Source organism: Macrobrachium nipponense, chromosome 5 (genome assembly GCF_015104395.2).
Source record: "Macrobrachium nipponense isolate FS-2020 chromosome 5, ASM1510439v2, whole genome shotgun sequence".
NCBI classification, from domain to species: domain Eukaryota; kingdom Metazoa; phylum Arthropoda; class Malacostraca; order Decapoda; family Palaemonidae; genus Macrobrachium; species Macrobrachium nipponense.
This window is the reverse complement of record NC_061107.1, coordinates 29,331,246-29,352,327: the sequence shown is the minus strand read 5'-3', so window position 1 is coordinate 29,352,327 and position 21,082 is coordinate 29,331,246. Positions and strand designations below refer to the sequence as shown.

At 45.5% G+C, this 21,082-nt stretch overlaps 1 protein-coding gene across 1 annotated transcript in view; it reads left to right on the top strand.

Annotated features, from left to right (window-relative positions):
* The window catches only part of LOC135215743 (probable phospholipid-transporting ATPase IIB), a gene marked incomplete at its 5' end in the record, with an annotated part of 221,213 nt that overhangs the window by 183,990 nt on the left and 16,141 nt on the right, over positions 1 to 21,082 (top strand). The window contains 3 exons of the mRNA XM_064250698.1: positions 7,058 to 7,159; positions 7,314 to 7,436; positions 7,753 to 7,973. Of these exons, the coding sequence (XP_064106768.1) occupies positions 7,058 to 7,159; positions 7,314 to 7,436; positions 7,753 to 7,973 (446 nt within the window). The remainder of the gene's footprint in view (positions 1 to 7,057; positions 7,160 to 7,313; positions 7,437 to 7,752; positions 7,974 to 21,082) is intronic.

Sequence of the window (21,082 nt, the reverse complement as noted above, 5' to 3'; positions counted from 1 at the left end):
GCAGATTGTGCCCTGGTGTGGAGGGCCGTAAGTGTGGGGCCTTTCGGTTCTCTGTTGAGGTCGATCCTCATGAGTATTGTACTCTGTGTAGAGGGCGAGATTGCTCTCACACCGAGTCATATGATGTATGTGTTTTCTTGGTTGGAGGAGCAGGGGGAGCGCTATAGGGGGAGGAAGAAGCCACGTAAGCCGGCCAGGGAGTTGTTGGAGGATTCTCCGGTTGCTTCCCTTTTCACAGACACGTCTTCCTCTTTTCTCCCTCCATCTCAGCTCCCTCGTATAGGTCTTTCCCCTTCGGGGAAGATATCTTGTTCCCTCTCTTCGCTCGATCAGTCGAGTGTAGAGGGGGGGCGAGGTACCTCGACATTCATCTGTATTCGGGGTCTTCCGTTTGCTCGGGGTGGGATCTGTCACCCCCCCAGTGAGGGGTAAACCCCCCCCCTTACTAACTTGACTCTGTTCCCTTCTTCAGGTTTGCTTGCCACGGGTGACGATCTCGGCCGGGCCTGGTATTCGATGGGGCTCCAGGGGACACCGACGATTCAGGGGCTGCTGAGTCACCTGGCGAGGGGGTCCACGCCGGTCACCCACGGCTCGACCACCACCACTACAACTACGGTATCCACGCCTGGCTACGCTGCGCCACCGCACCTGGTGTACACACAGCACGTAGCCACGGTGACCCCAACAGCCGCTGTGCAGATGCCGCTGACGGAGGTGAGGATGCCCGCTGTGACGCCGCCACCTGGTTTTGCCGCTCTTGCCTCAGCCCCTGACTTCCGTTGTCCTAAGAGCTCTCCGCTGGACCTGCCACCTGTGCATAGGATGCTGCTGGTTTCTGCCCCGCCTCCTGTTCCTGTCCATGCTCCCGTTCCAGTACCAGTACCAGTTCCTGCTCGTGGTGTTGCTGCTCCCACCCCAGGTCCTTCTGGACAGGTGCTGTCGGGCCCTGTTGCTTCAGTAACTGCCCCGGCTCCGTCCTGGATGGAACACCTGACGGTGGTCCTGAAGAAGCTGACGAAGAAGAAGAAGAGAAGGAAGGTGTCGTCGTCGTCGTCGTCGTCGTCGTCGTCTTCATCGTCGTCATCTGCCGCCGCTTCCCCATCGACTTCTAAGGCCCCACAGCCTAAGAAGAAGAAGGTCACCTCCCTCCCCCCCCCAAGAAGGCTTGCTCTGAGACTTCTAAGGGTCCTTCCCACTTCGGTGGGAAGGTTGGGGCTTCCGCTGGTCCTCCTGATCCTTCGGGAACGGGGCCCGTCTCTCCTTCCGTAAGGAAGAAGAAGACGGGGACCAGAGGAGCACCAGCTAACACCAGTACCTTCTTGCCTGGCGCCAGAGGCTCTGCCTCGGTGCTAGGTACCGTCTCGGCCTCTTGCTTGCGAGAGGTACCAAGTGTACGGTCGCCCACCGGTGACCATACAGCCAAGACCCAGGCAACCGAGTCCGCTCGGCGCCAGGATCCAGGCACGGAGCAGAAGACTGGTGGGAGTCATCCAGGTGACTCCCGCCAGGCCAGCGATTGCTCTCGCAGCGAGCCGCAGGTACCCAGGGTTGATGCGACAGTCCCAGACTGTCCATGGGCCGAGGCAAGGAAGCAGTCCCTTCGGTCGCCTGAACCAGCCTCGGCTGGTCCAAGCGATGTGGCGCGCTGTGAGGACAGGCCTCGCTCCCACCGCGACAGCGGACTTTGCCGGTCCCCTGACCGCCACTCTCACCGGGACCTGGTGGAGAGGGGGACCAACAGCAGCTCTTCTGACGCTCGGGACCGTCACCGCTGTTCTCAGTCCAGCCGCTCGACTAGGCCTGCAGCTCGATCGCCACCGCGGGTTGGCGATTGCCTGCAGCCCCCTCAGCACACTGGTTCTGCCGGTGGGTGCGGGGGGAGCGTCAGGTCTGCCTCTCCTATCCCTTCAACTTCCCTCGGGTTACACCGGGAAGAGCGAGGCGATTAGGAGTGATCACGAGGGGCGCACCCCTCGCAATCCCCCCTTGACGCCCTACGAACCTGGCACGGTCCTCGGATCGACCAGATCCTATGCGCAAGTGGCAGGAGGAGACCATGAGGGGTCTGTGGTGGTTCCTCCTGTGGAAGGAGGAGGTTCTTGGGAGGCATTCTCACTGGATGGGCTTGACGGCCCGTCTCCACAGGATGCAGTCACTCCCGAGATCCAGAGGTCGTTTTCAGAGGTTATTGTGCTGATTCGTCGGCACTTCGAACTCGGGGAAGGATCACTGCTCCCACCGTCCGAGCCCACATCAGGTATGGAGTCATTCTGGGGTCCCAAAAAGGAACCCTGGACGACGGTGGGTCTGCCGCGATCAGCCTTGGCTGACAGTGTACTGTGCCAGGTGGACGCTCTTGTCTTCGGACAGGAGGGTTCGCTTCAGTCCGGTAGGTCATCCAAGCTCCTTCCCCCACCTCTACCATGACAGAGGAGATTCTACGTGCCTTCAGAAGATCCTCTGCCGCCCAAACAGGTTAACCCGGAGCTGGTTAGGCTAACTCCAGGGGTGTCCCTGCAGCAGCTCCTGTCGGAGAACCTCTGGTTCTCGCAGCAGGAGGCACTTGCCTTGGAATCTACTGCTATGGCAGCATTCCAAGCAGTCTCCTGGCTCGACCTGTGGTCCCTCACAGTGTCGAAAACCGCGGCCTCCTTGGGGAACATCACTCCTTGAAGGGGACCCGGCTTTTGTGAGACTGTGCCAGTCTGGAGGTAGGGCCATCTCCTACCTGGCCCACCAGATGGCTAACCTGTGGGCCAACCTGGTTCTTCGGCGTAGGGACGCTGTCCTCACCCGAGTGACCAGGGCGGCTGGGCGAGAGGCGGCATTGAATCTTCGCAACGGACTGGTGAGGAGTTCCTCCTCTCTCTTCCCCAGAGAGATGGTGGATGCTGCAGTGGAACAACGGCGCGCTGATGACAGTGACCGTCTGGTCCACCAGGCAGTCTCGAAGGTGGCTGGGCAACCTCAAGCGACTGTGGCTAAGCCTAAGAGTTTAGCTAGCGCTTCCTCTGCAGCTAAGATGATTGCTTCGTCGAAGCCCAGAGGAAAGACTCTGCCTTCAACTTCTTTGGTAAGGAACGATTGTAACCAGCCATCCTCCCAGTCCTTCTCTCGAGGAGGATCTGGGAAGAAGCAGGGACGGCGTTCTCCCTCACCTGCTGCCAGAAGGGGGGGTTGTCTGGCGATCCATTGGGCAACATGGCAGGGCTATGGAGGAGAGACCTGGATAGTGAACGTTCTTCGGGAGGGATATTTACTACCCTGGTTCGACCAAGGACGTAGTGCTTCGGCAGGAAGTAGAAGCCATGCTGAGCAAACATGCTGTGGAGATCGTATGGGATCAGTCGCCGGGCTTCTACAGTCCACTTTTCCTGGTGGAGAAGTCCTCGGGGAGCTGGCGCCCGGTGATAGATCTCTTTCCCTTGAACCGATTCGTTTGGCAGACTCGGTTCATGATGGAAACGGCACGATCAGTGCTCGATTCCATCAGGGAGAATGACTTCATGCTTTCTGTGGATCTGAAGGACGTGTATTTCCAGATACCCATCCATCAATCCTCCAGTATGTACCTCTGCTTCATCCTCGACGGGACAGTGTACCAATTCAGGGCACTTTGTTTCGGTCTCTCACCCGCCCCACAGGTGTTCACACGAGTGTTCACGCTGGTGTCGTCTTGGGCCCACTCGGTAGGGATAGGTCTTCTGAGGTATCTCGACGATTGGCTAGTCCTGGCGAGCTCCCGCTCGCAGTTACTACAGGACAGGGACCGACTCCTCGAATTCTGCCACAATCTGGGGATCTTACTGAATTACGAGAAGTCGGATCTTGAGCCCAAGCAGAGGATGAAGTACCTGGGCATGCTGATTGATACGGTAGCAGGGCGAGTCTTCCCCGCAGATTCGCGGATCAGCAGGTTCAGGGAGGCAGCAAGACAGTTCCTGTCTCGACAGGACAGCTCAGCCGTGGCAGGTTGTGATCGGTCACTTGTCGTATCTCGAGAAGCTAGTCCCTCACGGGCGTCTTCACCTGCGGTCTCTTCAGTGGAGACTAAAGAAGTGTTGGTCACAGGCAAGGGACCCTCCCTTCTTCCCCATGTCCCTCACGGAGGAGGTGAGGCAGGACCTAGCCTGGTGGCTGGACGACGGGAACCTCGTAAGAGGAGTGCTTCTTCGCACTCTCCCCCCGGAGATGTTGCTGTCCTCAGACGCATCGACCGAGTGATGGGGCGCACACCTGGAGGAGTTGCTGGCTGCGGGTTTGTGGGATCATCACGACAAGCACCTTCCCATCAATGTCCTGGAGCTCAAGGCAGCGTTCTTCGCTCTCCAAGAGTTCCGGGATCGTCTGGTGGGACACTCAGTGGTGTTGATGAGCGACTACACCATGGTAGTGGCGTACGTCAACAAGCAGGGGGGCCTAGTGTCCCTTCCGCTGCACCAGTTGACGTTGCAGGTGCACAAGTGGGCCGTGGCACACTCAGTAGAGCTGTCAGCCCGCTACATTCCAGGCAAGAGGATTGTAGTAGCAGACAAGCTCAGCCGTCGGGATCAGGTGATAGGAACCGAGTGGTCCCTTCACCCAGACGTGGCGGAAAGGCTCTTCAACCTGTGGGGGTGTCCGGTTGTAAACCTGTTCGCCACCCGGCTCAACAGAAAACTCCAGGTTTTCTACTCAGTTGTGCCGAACCCATGGGCAGCTGCAGAGGACTCTCTTCAACACCCGTGGGACAACCTCTTCGTTTACGCCTTTTCCCTGTTCTGTCTGATTCGCAAGGTGATCAGCAGGGCGCTGATCACCTCGAATCTCCGGATGATCCTGGTCGCCCCTAAATGGCCTCAAGCTGTTTGGTACCTGGACCTGCTGGCTCTGCTCGCCAAAGCACCGAGGGAGATTCCCCCCTGGCACAACCTCCTGTGCCAGCCACACGTAGAGCAGTACCACCGGTCGGTTGAGTACCTGTGTCTTCACAGCTGGCTGTTGTCCACCATCTCTTGCGAGCGAGAGGCTTTTCTCGCAGCGCAGCAAGAGATGGCTGGATACCTCAGACAGTCCTCTGCAGCTGTATACCGGGGGAAGTGGGCCGTCTTCTGTGGTTGGTGTCGTGGACGGGGTCTCTCTCCTCTCAGAGCCACTGTTCAGCAGGTAGCGGATTTCCTCGTTTTTCTTCGCTGAGAGAAGCTCCTCTCTGTCTGCAGTTAAAGGATACAGAGCCGCCCTGGCATTAGTCCTTAAACTACGATGTGGACATCTCTTCTTCCTTTGAGATCTCCCTCCTGATGAAGAGCTTCGAGAGGTCTTGCCCACCCAGGGAACTCAGGCCCCTGGGGTGGGACGTGACTCTCGTCCATAGGAGTTTGACTCGCAGTCCCTTCAAGCCACTCTGAGAGTCGTCATACAGGGATCTGACCCTCAAGACCCTCTTCTTGCTGGCCCTGGCATCGGCGAAGAGAGTAGGGGAACTTCATGGTCTTTCCTACAACGTCAAGCATTCCAGAGGATAGGGATCTGTGACGCTCGATTTCGTCCCGAACTTCGTAGTGAAGACTCAGAATCCTTCGGTCCCTGACGACCGGTTCGAGTCTTTCACGATCCCCTCCTTGAAGGGCTTTACTGATGATGATGCGGATGAGATGCTGCTTTGTCCTGTGAGGGCGCTATCTGAAGAGAACTCGACACCTCAGGCCTGAGTGTCAACGCTTCTTCGTTAGCGTCGGGGTTACCAAGAAAGAAGTTTCCAAGAACACTTTCTTTCTGGCTACGTGAGGTGATCAGGAGGACGTACAAAGCGGATGGTAGTGACAACACCCGTACTCTTCGTCTGAGAGTCCACGAAGTCAGAGGTATTGGTCCAACCCTTGCGTTCCACAAGAACTTCTCCCTGGCGCAGGTTCTGAAGGCAGGGGTTTGGGCCAACCAGACCACCTTTACTTCCTTCTACCTTCGGGATATTACCCGCAGGTCCTTGGACACTTTTTCCTTGGGACCCGTGTTGGCTGCTCAACAAGTTGTGTAGTCTACCCAGCACCCGAGCGGACAGAACAGCATCGCATCCTTGTGTGACTGCATGAATGGGCGAGTGAAAGAGTGTGACTGGCTTCTCTTCCTCCTTCGTTCTTCCTCCTCTACCTGTAGGCAGAGGGCCGCAGTCGTCACTACGCTGGATGGGAGGCCGATGCAGGTAAGCTACACAACCGAGCTCCATCCTATCCCTTTCATTAGGTATAGGAGTTTTTATCCACCACTCCCCAACAAGGGGGGGGAGTGGAAGCAAAAAAGAGACAAACCCATGACTTCATCATGGCTCTTGAAGTAGGAACTAGTTCTTGCATTTGTTGCTATTTATAAGAGGTACGCTTGCCTCCCTCTTGTAAATTTGGTCCAGAAGTCTGACCACTGATCCTGCGGTGCACACCCCGATCAGCTGGACAGAGGCTAGGATCCCTCCCTTTGCTCTTACGACCAGGGAGGGAACTAAGGTAGGATGAACACCAGTCTGTTCATAAGACTCAGATTCCACCCACCAATAAGTGAATCTTCCTATTGTTAAAGGACCGAGGGTTTGTATACGTACCGGAACAAATAACAGTTTGTCGAAAATTGTATTTTTCCTAACTATACAAACTGAGGTCCTTTACATATAGTCCCACCTCATGCCACCCCTCACTCTGCATTTTCCTGGGCCTAAAGCAAAGTGACTCCTCTCCTCGCAGTCGAGCTGACCACCAATTGCGGGACAAGCAGTTAACTACCGAACTCCCTTGTTCGAAGCTTACGACCGGTTCAGCTGCCGCTAAGTACCATTCCTATTGTTAAAGGACCTCAGGTTTGTATTGTTATTTTCAAAGTGTTTGTTTTCATATTGGCATATTTAAATTTTTTTCAGAATTAATGATGGAAAATGCAATTAAAAACTTTTGAGCAAAACCAATTGGTTCACATGTTATGCAATAGGTTTGGATCTTAAAATAGTTTTGGTCTGTAGAAATGAGTTATGTGAACATTAGTGATGCATTTTTTTTTATTTATTTTAAAATAGTATGCTTTAATACAGGGAGATGCCCTTGAAACATGTCTTCAGTATTATGAGCACGAACTGATGGATCTTGCTGTTCAGTGTCCAGCTGTTGTTGTGTGCAGATGTTCTCCAACACAAGTAAGTTACAATTTTGTAAGATGAATTCTCAAGACACTTATGAATATTTGTCTTTATCATGTAGACTATTATTCTGTGATGTATTCTCATGTGTTTTTAATGTGCATTGGTCTCCATGATACTGTGTTAAATAATCTTGTTGATTTTTAAACAGAAAGCTGCTGTTGTTCGCCTCATTCAGCGGCATACAGGAAAAAGAACAGCAGCTGTAGGTGATGGTGGAAATGATGTTTCTATGATCCAAGCTGCAGATGCAGGAATTGGAATTGTTGGAAAAGTAAGTTCAAAGCTTATTAGTAGAGTTTTACTTTCATGACCTGTTTAGCTATGTGTAAGAATAATATACCTATGTTTATCTGGTCGTTTAGCTGTGCGTAACAAAAAAATGTACCTATGTTTATCTAAGTTATTTGCTAATTCTCCTGCTTTTTAAAACTTTTATCATCAATATAAATGACAAAACTTTTTCATGTTAATGTTAATGTTTCTTAATTCAAATCTACTCACTCAATTAATTTTGAAAGTTTTCACATTGCCTGGATAATTTGGACTAATAAAAGCAATTTAATGTTCACACTGTTTCCAAATTTCAGGAAGGAAAACAGGCTTCATTGGCAGCTGACTTTAGTATAGAACAGTTTCAGCATATTGCCAGACTTTGCCTTGTTCATGGGCGGGACTCTTACAAGCGGTCAGCATCCCTGTCACAGTTTGTTATGCATCGTGGTTTAATCATTTCTACCATACAAGCAATATTTTCTTCTATATTCTATTTTTCAAGTGTTGCTTTGTACCAAGGATTTTTGATGGTTGGGTAAGTACATATTGTGTAATGAAATATTAGGGAACATGATTTTCCTTGTGATAGTATATTTTGCTACCATAAGTAATTTTTTCTCTTGGCATATAATCAACTATATGAGTTTCAGAAGTATGTTGGATTATTGTATACATTGTACAGACATTTGCTGAACTTTAACCAGTAACCTTATAGTTTTATATAAGTGTAATTTTATTTGAGATTTTAATTAACTGAATTTCAGGTAATGAATTATTAAAATTTCCAAAAGTCCAATTTACTTCAGAAACACAGGACATGTTAATTAGCTAGTAAGAGGTGTAGTGTAACATTTATGGACAAGTGAATGAGCAAGCATACTGATCAGCAATAACTAAGTGTGTACAGCAACTGTGAAAATAACTTACAGTTTGGTAACTCCATGTGAGAGTGTAGACGTATACTTTCAGTTTGGTAACTCCATGTGAGAGTGTAGACGTATACTTTGTATTAAAGTGCATAATACATACAGCGTACAATTAACAGGTTTTGATTTAGGAAAACACCTACTTTTGGTAGTCACTGTTGAGTCCTCAAGGAGTTACCCTTTCCATGGTCTATCCAGAGCTCCATGGTGACCATCCATGGTGACCAGACTAATGTCAAAGAATTCTCTTTTAGCCGGTCTTGTGGCTGGGTATTTTGCCATAATGATAAATATAACATGATGAGAGTATAAATGAGGGCCTTAAAACCACAGGGGCTCAAGCACCACTGCCACCAAAACAGTGTTATACATATTGGCAGAATCACCAATTCTCCCTCTCTCTGGCTATGACGTTTGCAACACTGGTATCCGCTGTCTCTATGGTCAAAATTACTGTCCTACAAACATTGGAAATGACGAACTCACATGTCCCGAGTTGTCACTCGAGAAAAGTGGCACGGTGCTTATAAATCACAGAGGCTCATGTGCTGGCTGAGGGAGTGAGCCAGTGGGACTGTAAAATTTCCCCATGAGAAGCGTGCCTCAGCGACGAATCATTGCATGCCATACAAACCTCCTGTAAGAGTCCCAGGCAGTCTTTCCAAAACAAAACGTGTCTGGCCGTGATTGTTGTATTGGTAAGTGTGCAGTATTCTCTCTAGTAACAATATTTTCACTATTATATTCAATACACTGTGCCTCTTCACCTTCTCCATCTATTTTCATTATTATTATTATCATCATCATTACTATTATTATTGATAATATGATTATTAAGATTATTACTATGTGCTATTATTTATTTTTGGGTAAAAAAATTTTGAAGGACAGGGCTTTCATACGGTACTTGGTTGAAATCGATATGTTTCTTAGAAGTGGAGTTATTATTGATAAACTTAAAGGGCATTTTTCTCAATTTTTAAAAAAGTAGCTCATGTGCCTTTGTGGTTTTAAGGCCCTCAAATGGACTCAGGATAAGAGGGTACTTTCTCTTATCCTCAGCAAAGGCTAAAACCCAGTCGACCTATGTCAAACCCCACAAGAAGAAGTGGCTATGCGCAAATGAGCTCTCATACTGTTTACATACTACCAAACATGGACCATGAAGCCATTCCTTTCTGTTGGTCAATGCAGGATGATCCCATTCCCAAATCCCATGTCTTTTTGTCAGGCAAGTGGGAGGGTTTTGAAGACTCAACAGCAACCATTGAAAATAGGTTTTTGTACATTCAACTTCCCTGTCAGATATATACTTAGCTGTAGACTCCGTCGTCCCCGACAGAAATTCGAATTTCGAGGCACACGCTACAGGTAGGTCAGGTGATCTACCGCCCTGCCGCTGGGTGGCTGGAATAGGAACCATTCCCATTTTCTAATCAGATTTTCTCTGTCGCCGGTTCCGGCAACATTGTTGTTGGTTCCTCCTGACTTGACTTTCGTTTTTCATCGCCGTTGATCTTTTGGACTGTCTTATTTGGTGACGTATTGGATCTTTGGTTTGGCATACGCGTTTGTGGACTGTTTTTTGGGATTTTGCTTCGGATTTTTCTCAGGATATCTGACTCTAACTATGCAATTAGAGTAAGTGTGAATGAGGGTTGTAGCGTGAGACTACCGAAGGCTTCGGTAGATCCTCACACTGTATGCAAGCGGTGTAGGGGGAATGAATGTTCTGTATCTAATACGTGCAATGAAAGTGTGAACATGAGTGAGGAAGAATGGATGACTCTAACTTCCTACTTAAGGAAGTTAGAAAAGGATATGGCTAGAAAAGCTTCCTCCAGAAGCTTGAGTAGATCTCGCTCTAACGAGCCAGCTAATGTAGTAGCACCTAATCCTCAAGTAGTTGTTGCTTCCTCCCATACAGTCTCGGCACCTTCTCCCTTCACAGAAACTATAAATTTATCCATGGAAATTGCAGATTTGAAGGCTGCCCTCAAAAGGATGTAGCTTAAAATGCTAGCTCTCGAAGGTAAGCAAAGTGCAGTGGAAAGTGATTTTAGTGTACCCAGTGCAGTAGAGGGGGGCGTCTGATCGGCTCTGCAACGCTCCCAGGCCTAGGCCTCTTCCAAGCTCTCAGGCCCAGAGGAGAAGGAATGTCGAAAGCCTTACGGAGGTTATGGAGAATCCCCACCGATCAGGCGTCCCTTCGGCAGGATCTGTGGCGTCCCAGACTGCCAAGGATCGCCATTGCAAAGGCATTCTCAAAGAGTGCTTCTCCTCGTCCGATTCTTCATCTCACAGACGAGGGTGGAGTTCGGACGATCTATCGCGTCCTCTGAAGAGGAGTTGGAAAGCTCCCACATTGGACTCGAGCCCTGAACGCTTTCCAGAAGATTCGCCTAAGGATAGGAAGAGAGCTAAGAGAGCCCTGGTTTCGCCTGCTTTTGGCTCAGAGTCCTCCAGACCTCCTTCCCCTCCTTCTGATAAGGAGAAGGAAGATTCGACTACTAGAATTCTCCTAAATATGCAGGAGCAAATGTCGTCTTTGTTGGGAGTACTCACGAAGGACCCTCCTCAGAGGAAGGACTCTTTTCTTCCTATTAAAAGATCATCTCGTCCCCTGGACGTTCCATGCTACAAGCGCCTCTCCTCTACTCCTCATCCGAGGCGCGAGGCGCCAGCTACAAGAGAACCTTCTGACATTCTCCGGTCTCCTGTCAGGCTCCTGTCAGTGAATTCAGGATCCTCGGACAGGCGCCAGCCACGCTCCAGGCGCGAGACGCCTTCTTCAAAGAGCGAAGCCAGCCAGGCGTGAGGCGCCAACCAGGCGTCAATCCCCGAGCAGGCGCGAGTCTCCTGACAGACTCGAGCATGCATCTAAGCGCGTGGCGCCAGCTAGGCGCGAGGCGCCAGGATCTCCCGCATCGCCTTACGAGACAGGCGACCGTCGCCTTTGTCAGGATGGTTCTGATATTGCGAGAAACCCTTCTCCAATTGGACAGAGGACTGCTGTAACAGGCAGCTCCTCTCAATGTAGGCGTTCTCCTTCGGTTGATCGCTCTTCTCCCATCAGAACGAGACAGGAGCTTGAGGAGATTTCGGACGAAGAATCTCCGGGGGGGAGCCGGTCTCTGACTACAAAACCTTAGCGGCTCTGTTGCTGCAAGAGTTTGGAGACTCACTCAGTCCTGCCGCCCCTCCGTCTCCTCGTTCTTTGTTTTCGAGTACGAAGACCTCTAAGTCCTCCTCCTTCCTGAAGATGTGCCCTGCCATTTCCATGAAGAAAGCTCTACAGTCTGTTGGAACTTGGTTCTGCTCCAAGGAGGAAGCTGGAAAGACTGTCTTTGCCTGCCCCCCCCTCCAGGCTTTCTGGGAGGAGAGGCATTTGGTATGAGACAGGGGAAGCCAGGGGACTGGCTCTCCCTGCGTCGGCGGAGGCAGATTTCTCCACGCTTGTGGACTCAGCGAGGAGACACGCCCTGTCTACAGCCAGAACCACATGGGGAATGTCTGAGATGGACCATCTCCTCAAGGGATTATTCCATGTGCTGGAAGTTTTTAACTTTCTGGACTGGTCCCTTGGGGCGTTGGCCAAGAAGACTCAAGACCCGGACTTCCTGAGCCCCGAAGTCCTGCATAGCATTTTAGCATGCATGACAAGGCTGTACAAGACGGATCTGGTGAAGTGGCCTCCCTTTTTGGAGCAGGGATCCTCAGGAAGAGGGTTGTTTTCAGCTCTTTTCTTACAAAAGCTGTCTCTACGGTTCAGAGGTCGTCCCTGCTTTACGCCCCTCTGTCGAACCAGCTTTTCCCTTCTCAGTTAGTGAGAGACATTTCTCACTCACTCACTGAGAAGGCGACTCAGGATCTTCTGGTTCAATCCGCGAAGACGACGAGACCGGCTGTTCCTGTAGTGAAGAAGGAGTCCCGTAATCCACAGCCGCCCTTTCGAGGAGGTTCCTCTTCTCGATCCTCCTCTAGAAGGAAAGGACCTGAGAAGAGAGGAAGGTCATCCTTCAGACCGATTAAGAAGACTAAGTGACGCGTCAGTCCTCCAAACACCAGTAGGTGCCAGGCTTCGGAAGTTTGCAGAAGCATGGGCTGTGAGAGAGGCAGACACCTGGTCCCTCTCTATCGTAAGGAAGGGATATCTCATCCCCTTCAGAGACAGACCTCCCTTGACTTCTACCCTAAGGGAACTGTCTGCGAAGTACAAAGACCCTGCCCTGAGAAGAACTCTCCTGCATCTTGTAGACCAGATGTTGGAAAAGGAGGCCATCGAATTAGTACAGGATCCCCACTCCCAAGGCTTCTACAATCGCCTGTTCCTTGTCCTGAAAGCCTGGGGGGGTTGGAGACCTGTACTAGACGTGAGCGCACTGAACCGTTTCGTAGAGAAGAAAAAATTCTCTATGGAAACAACCGCCTCGGTTCTTGCGGCTCTGCGTCCTGGAGATTGGATGGTCTCAGTGGACCTGCAAGACGCGTATTTTCACGTCCCCCTGCATCCTGCGTCAAGGAAATATCTTCGGTTCATGATCCAGGGCAGGATCTTTCAGTTCAGGGCTTTGTGCTTCGGCCTGTCTACGGCCCCTCAAGTTTTCACGGGCCTTATGAGGAACGTAGCACGTTGGCTACATCTGAACGGGGTGAGCATATCACTTTACTTGGACGACTGGCTCATCAGAGCCAAATCGGAACATCAGTGTTTGGAGGACCTGACAACGACCTTAGACCTGGTACGATTGCTCGGACTTCTTGTGAACCTCGAGAAGTCACAGATGATCCCCAGCCAGAACCTTGTCTATCTGGGGATTCAGATGGATTCTCGGGGTTTTCGAGTTTTTCCGTCGCAAGAAAGAATTGTTGGAGGCTTGGAAAAAGTCTCAACCTTCTTAGGGAAAGAACGGAGCTCAGCGAGGGAATGGCTCAGCCCTCTGGGTACCCTTTCCTCGCTGGAGCAGTTCTTTTCCCTGGGGAGGCTCAACCTCAGACCCCTGCAGTTCTACCTGCAGAGGATGTGGGATCGGAAGACAGGAGAACTGTCGGACTATTTTCCAATTCGCCCAGAGATCAAGACCCACTTGACTTGGTGGTTAGCTCCTCTCAAGAGGAACAAAGGATTGTCCCTTTCAATTCGGAGCCCGGGTCTAGTGTTGTTCTCCGACGCCTCGGAGACAGGATGGGGAGCAACACTGGGAACAAAAGAAGTTTCAGGCACCTGGACAGGGGAACAGGTGTCCTGGCACATCAACGCGAAGGAGCTTCTGGCTATACATCTAGCCCTAAAGTCCTTCGAATCAGAGGTCAGAGGCGTGGTAGTCCAAGTAAACTCGGACAACACCACGAAAGCAGGGAGGGACTCACTCTTTCTCCCTCTACGAGTTGGCAAGAGCTCTTTTGATCTGGGCGGAGGAACGAAGCATCACCCTCCTTACAAGATTCGTACAAGGAGTAAAGAACGTAAGAGCGGACCGACTGAGCAGGAAGAACCAGGTCCTTCCAACAGAGTGGACCCTCCACTCCGAAGTTTGCCTTTTGATGGCAACTTCAAGCAAGGTGATAAGGGTTATAATACTAAAGAGGTGGATCCTAGTATGAAATTCTGCTGAGGATGTTGCCTTTGAGATTCTTCTCATAGGGGTCCTAAATTTCTGCGTAGCTATGTATAAAGGGAGCTTTTTTCCCCTTTTGAAGGGAGTTGTAGCATTGCCCATTCCTTGGTGGAATTTTCCAAAACTGGGATGGCCTTGTCATATGGTTTTAATTCTGCCATTGTCTCTGGTATTTTCATCACTACAAAATTATGAAAATATGTCTTTACAAGGTTAATAATTTTGAAAATGAGGGACAAAAGCATGAGGCTACTTGATGAGCAACTTAATTCCTGGGAAAAGGTGTCTTCTATAGCTTTTAATGTTAAAGAAACAGGTAAGAAAATGGTTTCTGGTCTTTCACATGCACAGCTTTGACCATAGTTTTTCTCTCATTAATTAGATATTACTATAGTGAGAGAAAATGCACACTGGGGTCTAACCAAGGATTATTAGTATCATCGTGAATGAGTATTGGAGCCCCTGTCATGTTTTGATTTAAACTTTTGTATTTGGAACTGACCCTTTAGTGATTTCTGTTGGAATTCCAACACTAGACCTTATATGGGCAGCATTTGCATCCTTCCTTACTTTTGGGTTGCACGATGCAACACTTTACACTTTGAGTGTACTTGACTAACCTAAATTTCTTTTTGGAATCATGCATCATACCCCTTATATATATTGCAGTTCTGTGGCAAGGACATCTTTGATGTTATTCATAATTTCCTTATGGAATTGATCAAATCCTGCAAACTATATACCCATTTTGGGGAAACTTGCACATTTTGACTGAGCTTCAATAGCTGAACTGTAACTGCCTGTCAACAAAGGAGCAGAAGGCCTAGGTAAGTTGCAGTACCCCTCCGAAAAAATAGTAATGTTAGTCGGACTCCAACTGAAATTATTATATTTTCGGAGGGGTACTGTAACTTACCCAGGCCTTCTGCCCCTTTGTTAACTGGCAGTTACAGTTTAGCTGTTGAAGCTCAGTCAAAATGTGCAAGCTTCCCCAAAAGGTACACAGTTTGCGGCATTTGATAAATTCCATAATGAAATTATGAATAACATCAAAGATGTCCATGCCCCAGAATGGCAATATATAAGGGAAATGATGCATGATTCCAAAAAGGAATTTAAGTTCAAGTACACTCCCAAGTGTAGAAGTACTGCATCCTGCAACCCAAAAGTGAGAGAGGATGCAAATGCTACCCATATAAGGTCTAGTGTTGGAATGCCGACTGAAAACCACTAAGGGTCAGTTCTAAATACAAAAGTTTAATGTTACTAGGTTTTGACCCAAACATAAATCTTGTTCTAAGAAAAGGTTATATATCTGCTGCTGAAGTCTTGCTGGAAAGATATAATCTCTTCTTTCCTTACCCCTACTGAACTCTAGGACTTCCTGGGACAGCTCAATCTAAGCAGTTTCATCCTTAAGACTTGCTCCCAGTAGCATACTACAAGTTTTTTTACATATCTATCGACCAAGCAAATTTCCTTGTTTTTTGCAAGCCTATACTCATAGCAGGTGGTATGGGCCAGACCCACTGGTAAAAGGTGAACTTAGCATTTTCATACAGAACACTTGAACTGAGGGTCCTGCATAATGGCAGCCCTGTAGTGATTTAGCGTAAGTTGCTATGCGAAGCTAGTCAGTATTCAATGATTAATGAGGGACACCTCTGTAGTGCCTTATAAGGCTCCCATTTTCGTAATAAATTCTTTAGAAGTTTATGAGGTTTTAAGTTAGTTTTTGCAGGCGTATATGGCTGTATTAGTCCTTTTGCCCAGGCTTCATAAAATTTTGAGTTGTCATACCATTCAGACTAATCTTCTATAAACTAATTTGTTTAGTTAGCCTAAGCCACTGTTTTATATGGCTTTAGGTTAATGCTTCTAGAATAATGTACATTAAACTAGGAATAGAGGATTTCCTAGAGGGTTCCTGCTCAACCTATTCTAGGTCACTGCCTATTATAGGCTTTATTAAAACTTTTAAGCATATAAACCATGCTGTTTTCTAGGCTACTGGTAGAATATTCCATTAGAATGGGGGTTCCTACTTAATTTGGTTAAGCTACATCCTGTTCTGGGTTTTTACACTTTTAAAGATATAGGCAGCGTAAGAGCTCCACTACATATTATGTAGTCTTGCAAGTAGGCTACCGTACCAATATCAGCCCCTAGGCATAAAAACTGTTATTTAATCAAGCCTAGGATTCTGTTAATATCCAGTCCTATGCTATTTGGGATAAACTACCACTTGGTAAACCAGCAATAGGATGTTTCCTAAATTGTTCTTTCTTAGCTTAGTAGTATAGTCTATATAAACATATTACATACTAGTACCATAAAAATTCTTTCATCTCAGTAAAAGAGAGAGAGAGAAGAGAGAGAGAGAGAGAGAGAGAGAGAGAGAGAGCTTACAGACCTTACATCTTGTTCGGGTTGCCCCAGGTCCCTCAGTGTGAGGCACCTCTAATGTCTACCAGAGAGTTGCTAATGCATCTTCTAGTATATTTTGCACCTTCCAATCTTTGATGTTCTGGGATGCAGCTTAGACATTTGTCGAGCTTATTCTTAAACACATCTACGCTCACTCCTGATATATTCCTCAGATGAGCTGGCAACGCATTGAATAGACGCTGTATTGTCGATCCTGGCGCGTAGTGGATTAATGTCCTGTGTGCTTATCTTATTTTTCCTGGTATAGTTTTGGGCCCTATTAATCTACCTCTGCTTGCTCTTTCTGATATTTTTAGCTCCATGATGTTTTCGGCAATTCCTTCTATCTGTTTCCATGCCTGAATTATCATGTAGCATTCTCTTCTCCTTTCTAAACTATATAATTTAAAAAATTGTAGTCTTTCCCAGTAGTCAAGATCCTTAACTTCTTCTATTCTAGCTGTAAAGGACCTTTGTACGCTCTCTATTTGTGCAATATCCTTTTGATAGTGTGGGTACCATATCATATTGCAATATTCAAGTGGACTACGCACATACGTTTTATAAAGCATAATCATGTGTTCAGCTTTTCTTGTTTCGAAGTGCCGTAACAACATTCTCATTTTTGCTTTACATTTTGCCAATAGAGTTGCTATTTGATCATTGCATAACATGTTCCTATTCAACATCACACCAAGGTCTTTAACTGCTTCCATATTTGTGATTGTCTCGTTATTAGGTCCCCTATATGCAGCTTTCCTTCTCTATCTCCATAATTTATTGATTCAAATTTATCAGTTAAATACCACCCTATTAGCTCTGCCCATTCATATACTTTGTTGAGGTCTCTTTGCAGCATGTTCCTATCTTCATCACAAGTAATTTCTCTACTTAATCTTGTGTCATCGGCGAAACTACTCACTACCGAGTCCTTAACATTACTGTCTGTCTGCAATCATAATAACAAACAGCAATGCAGCTAGCGCCGTACCTTGTGGCACACCGGATATTACCTTAGTTTCATCCGATTTCTCATTGTTTGCAACAACTATCTGTTTTCTGTTGTGTAAAAATTCTTTTATCCATCTTCCTACTTTGTCCACTATATTATGTTTTCTAATTTTCTTGTGTACTTTTTCCAGGTACAAAACCATGTTGTCCTATATTAAACAAATTATTTTTTATTAAATGTTTCATAATATTTTTCTTCATTACCCTTTCATACACTTTCATAATATGTGATGTTAACTCACAGACCTATAATTACTTGCCTGTAGTCTTGATCCACTTTTGAATGTAGGGGTAATATATGCTAATTTGTGCTCGTCATAAATCTTGCCTGTATCTACACTTTGCCTTAATAATATTGCAAGGGGCTTTGCGATAGAATGAACTAATTTCTTTAACAAAATAGCAGGTACACCATCAGGCCCAGTTGCAGCTCCATTTTTAATTTCATTAATAGCCTGCACAATATCGGCTTCATTAATATCTGTCTGATAAATATTCACTATTTTCATCCCTTATTTCTGTATCATTATCTTCATTATCAATTCTAGGGGTAAATTCTCTCTTATATCTTTCTGCCAATATGTTGCATATTTCCTTTTTTTCATTCGTTAATCTCCCTTCAATTCTTAGAGGGCCTATTTCTATTCTTCTTTTATTCATCTTTTTTGCATAATGAGTACAATAGTTTGGGGTTTTGCTTGATATTTACTAGGGTTTTTTCTTCCAAGTCCCGTTTTTCATTTTTTTTTTATTGTATAATCTTTTGTTCTGCATTTTCTATCTTACTTTTTAGTCTCATCGCTTTCCATGCATTCTTTTCTTTTGCAAGACCATTTTTCCACTTTCCGATTTTCTGGAACAAGTTCTGTCCTTGGTATGCATGACTGATGTTTATTTTTCTTCTTTGGTATATATTTATCCACTATTTTCTCTAATATTTTATATAATATATCCGTATTTACCTGTATATCATCACTTACGAAAATGTTATCCCAATCTTTGTTTAATTCTTCATTTATTTCTGACCATTTTATATTTTTACCGTAGAAATTGTATTTTCCATATCCTTCCCACTTTTTCATCTCTTGCTTATCTCTGTTTTCACTTGCTTTGGAATGGACTGTTAATTCTATGACATTATGGTCTGAAATACTTGCATTATAAACTATTATTTCTTTAACATAATTCACCTCGTCCACAAATACTAGGTCTAAAGTATTTTTCATTCTTGTTGGCAGGTGATTTATTTGTTGAATGTTGTATTCTAGTAGCATATCTAATAGCTTTTCGAATTGCCTCTTATCTTCTGCATTACTATTACTCTCTTTTTTTATATGTATAAATACAACCACAATCTCCTATTCGTTCTTTCCAATCTACGAAAGGAAAGTTAAAGTCTCCGGATAGGAGAATAGTCCAGTCCTTGTGATTTCTACATATATCATCCAATTTTTCTATTATTGTGTCAAACTCTTTAGTGTTAGGGGGTCTATATATTACTATGTTTATTAATTTTTAAGGTTCATATTCTACTGCTATTAGTTCACATTCTGAGTTACTATATTTCTCTTATATTTTTCCTTGTTTTATGTCTTTCCCATATATTGCGGTTCCCCCTTGATTCCTATTTTTTCTATCTGATCTATAAGTTTGGAACCCTTTTATTTGATCATCATTACCAGTCTCTTGGGAATATACCAGAACTCTATTTTTCTTTTTGAGTTACTAGTAACTAAACCTTGTGCATTCATCACTATGATAGTTTGCGTGTTATCTCCTTCATTTAATATGGGTAATGATAAGGATTTTCCCATGACTTTCATGTTCTGATATGTTGTTCTTTTCTTCATTTCCAGAAATTCTGACATTAAAAAATCCAACTTTTCCAATATATTTGATCTTCCTTCATCATAATTCATTTTGTGTATGAATCTGCAATTTTTTCTGTATCTGCACCATCCCCTAGCATCGTATATACAGTACTTGTCTCTTGCACTGTATCTTGGAGCTGATGCTTGCAAATTCTTTGCTGACACTCCATAGCGCGATAATGGCTTGTTTTTTTCCTTCACCTCATGTTCTTTGTTCCTTTCTTTATTTGTCTCTTTTCTATTTTGGATTTTATTATTTAATTGATTTTGATTCATGGCTACAGGGTGCATATATTTACATTTTTTTGTTGAACTTACATCCTTTTCCTTCTTTTAGGTTTTAGCATATTTTTGGATGTAGATCTCTGCATTCATCCTCATAGCCGTCTAGGTATGCACATTTACCATAGATTTCACAATTGTGACATACCTTGGGATGTTTGTAGTAACATCTTTCACCGAATCTGCAATTCCCTCTTTTCAAAAGGGTGCAGACTATGTCTTTCTTTTCTATTTTTTCTTGCTCTTTCCCATCAGTATGCAGTTCTGGGTAAAGTCTCTTCGGGATTTTATTTTGTGTTATGTTGTAATTTATTTCTTCGTATATATGCTGCTTGATTGCCTCATATGTAGTATCTATGAGTATCTCTGCATCCATACTCTTGTCCTGCTCTTTGTTTTCATTATTTATTTCTGTCATTTCAGTTTTGTTTTCTTCTTTTCCATTTTCCTCTTCTTCCTCTTCCTCATCTTCTTCATCCTCTACTATTTGCACACGAAGTCTTGATTTAATAACATTGTCTATCCATGAGAGACTTGTTGAGCAAAATACTTGTGTATCCTTACTCGTATTTTGCTGGACTTCAGCACAATGGGGATGTGTGGGAATGTTGCATGCAGAACATTTTCTGATCAGGTTTTGTGGATTAACTATGCTATACCACACCTTACACAGTTTGCATGCTTTAGGCATTATTTTTCCTATTGTATCAATTAGTATACTATTCACAATGTTCACCTTATTCATTTTCTTTGTCGGAATGTGTTGATTTATGTAAATCTTTTTTATGAGAGAGAGAGAGAGAGAGAGAGAGAGAGAGAGAGAGAGAGAGAGAGAGAGAGAGAGAGAGAGAGTGTGTTTATCTCTGTTCTCTCAGAAGTGTTAATGTATGTACATACACTTTTAACGCTTCCAGCAATACAGAGGGAGAGAGTTACCACTATGACATACATATCTTGTGTGGCAAAAGAGAGAGAGAGAGTTATCCTTATTTAAGAGAGTGAAATGTATAGATTGTTGCATTTCTTTAAAATACTATCACATATGAATTTTGTAATTACAGTTATATTATTATTATTATTATTATTATTATTATTATTATTATTATTTGAAAGTATTAATAAACATAGTACATACATGTACTATAAAAATTCTCTCGTCTCAGAGAGAGAGAGAGAGAGAGAGAGAGAGAGAGAGAGAGAGAGAGAGAGAGAGAGAGAGAGAGAAATTACATGAACACTTAGTGGCAACAACACAACAGCTCCTCCCCCTCCAGTCACATTACTTGATATATTTGACACCTTTAGTACCTGGAATTAGAAATTTACAAACTAAAATCTTATTAATTCACTATAGTATTTTCTTTAATGAATTGTATTATTGCTGTTTACATTAATATTAATATTTGAAAATAGTAAGTCATTTATTTATCATACAAAAACATACATCTCTGAGAGAGAGAGAGAGAGAGAGAGAGAGAGAGAGAGAGAGAGAGAGAGAGAGAGAGAGAG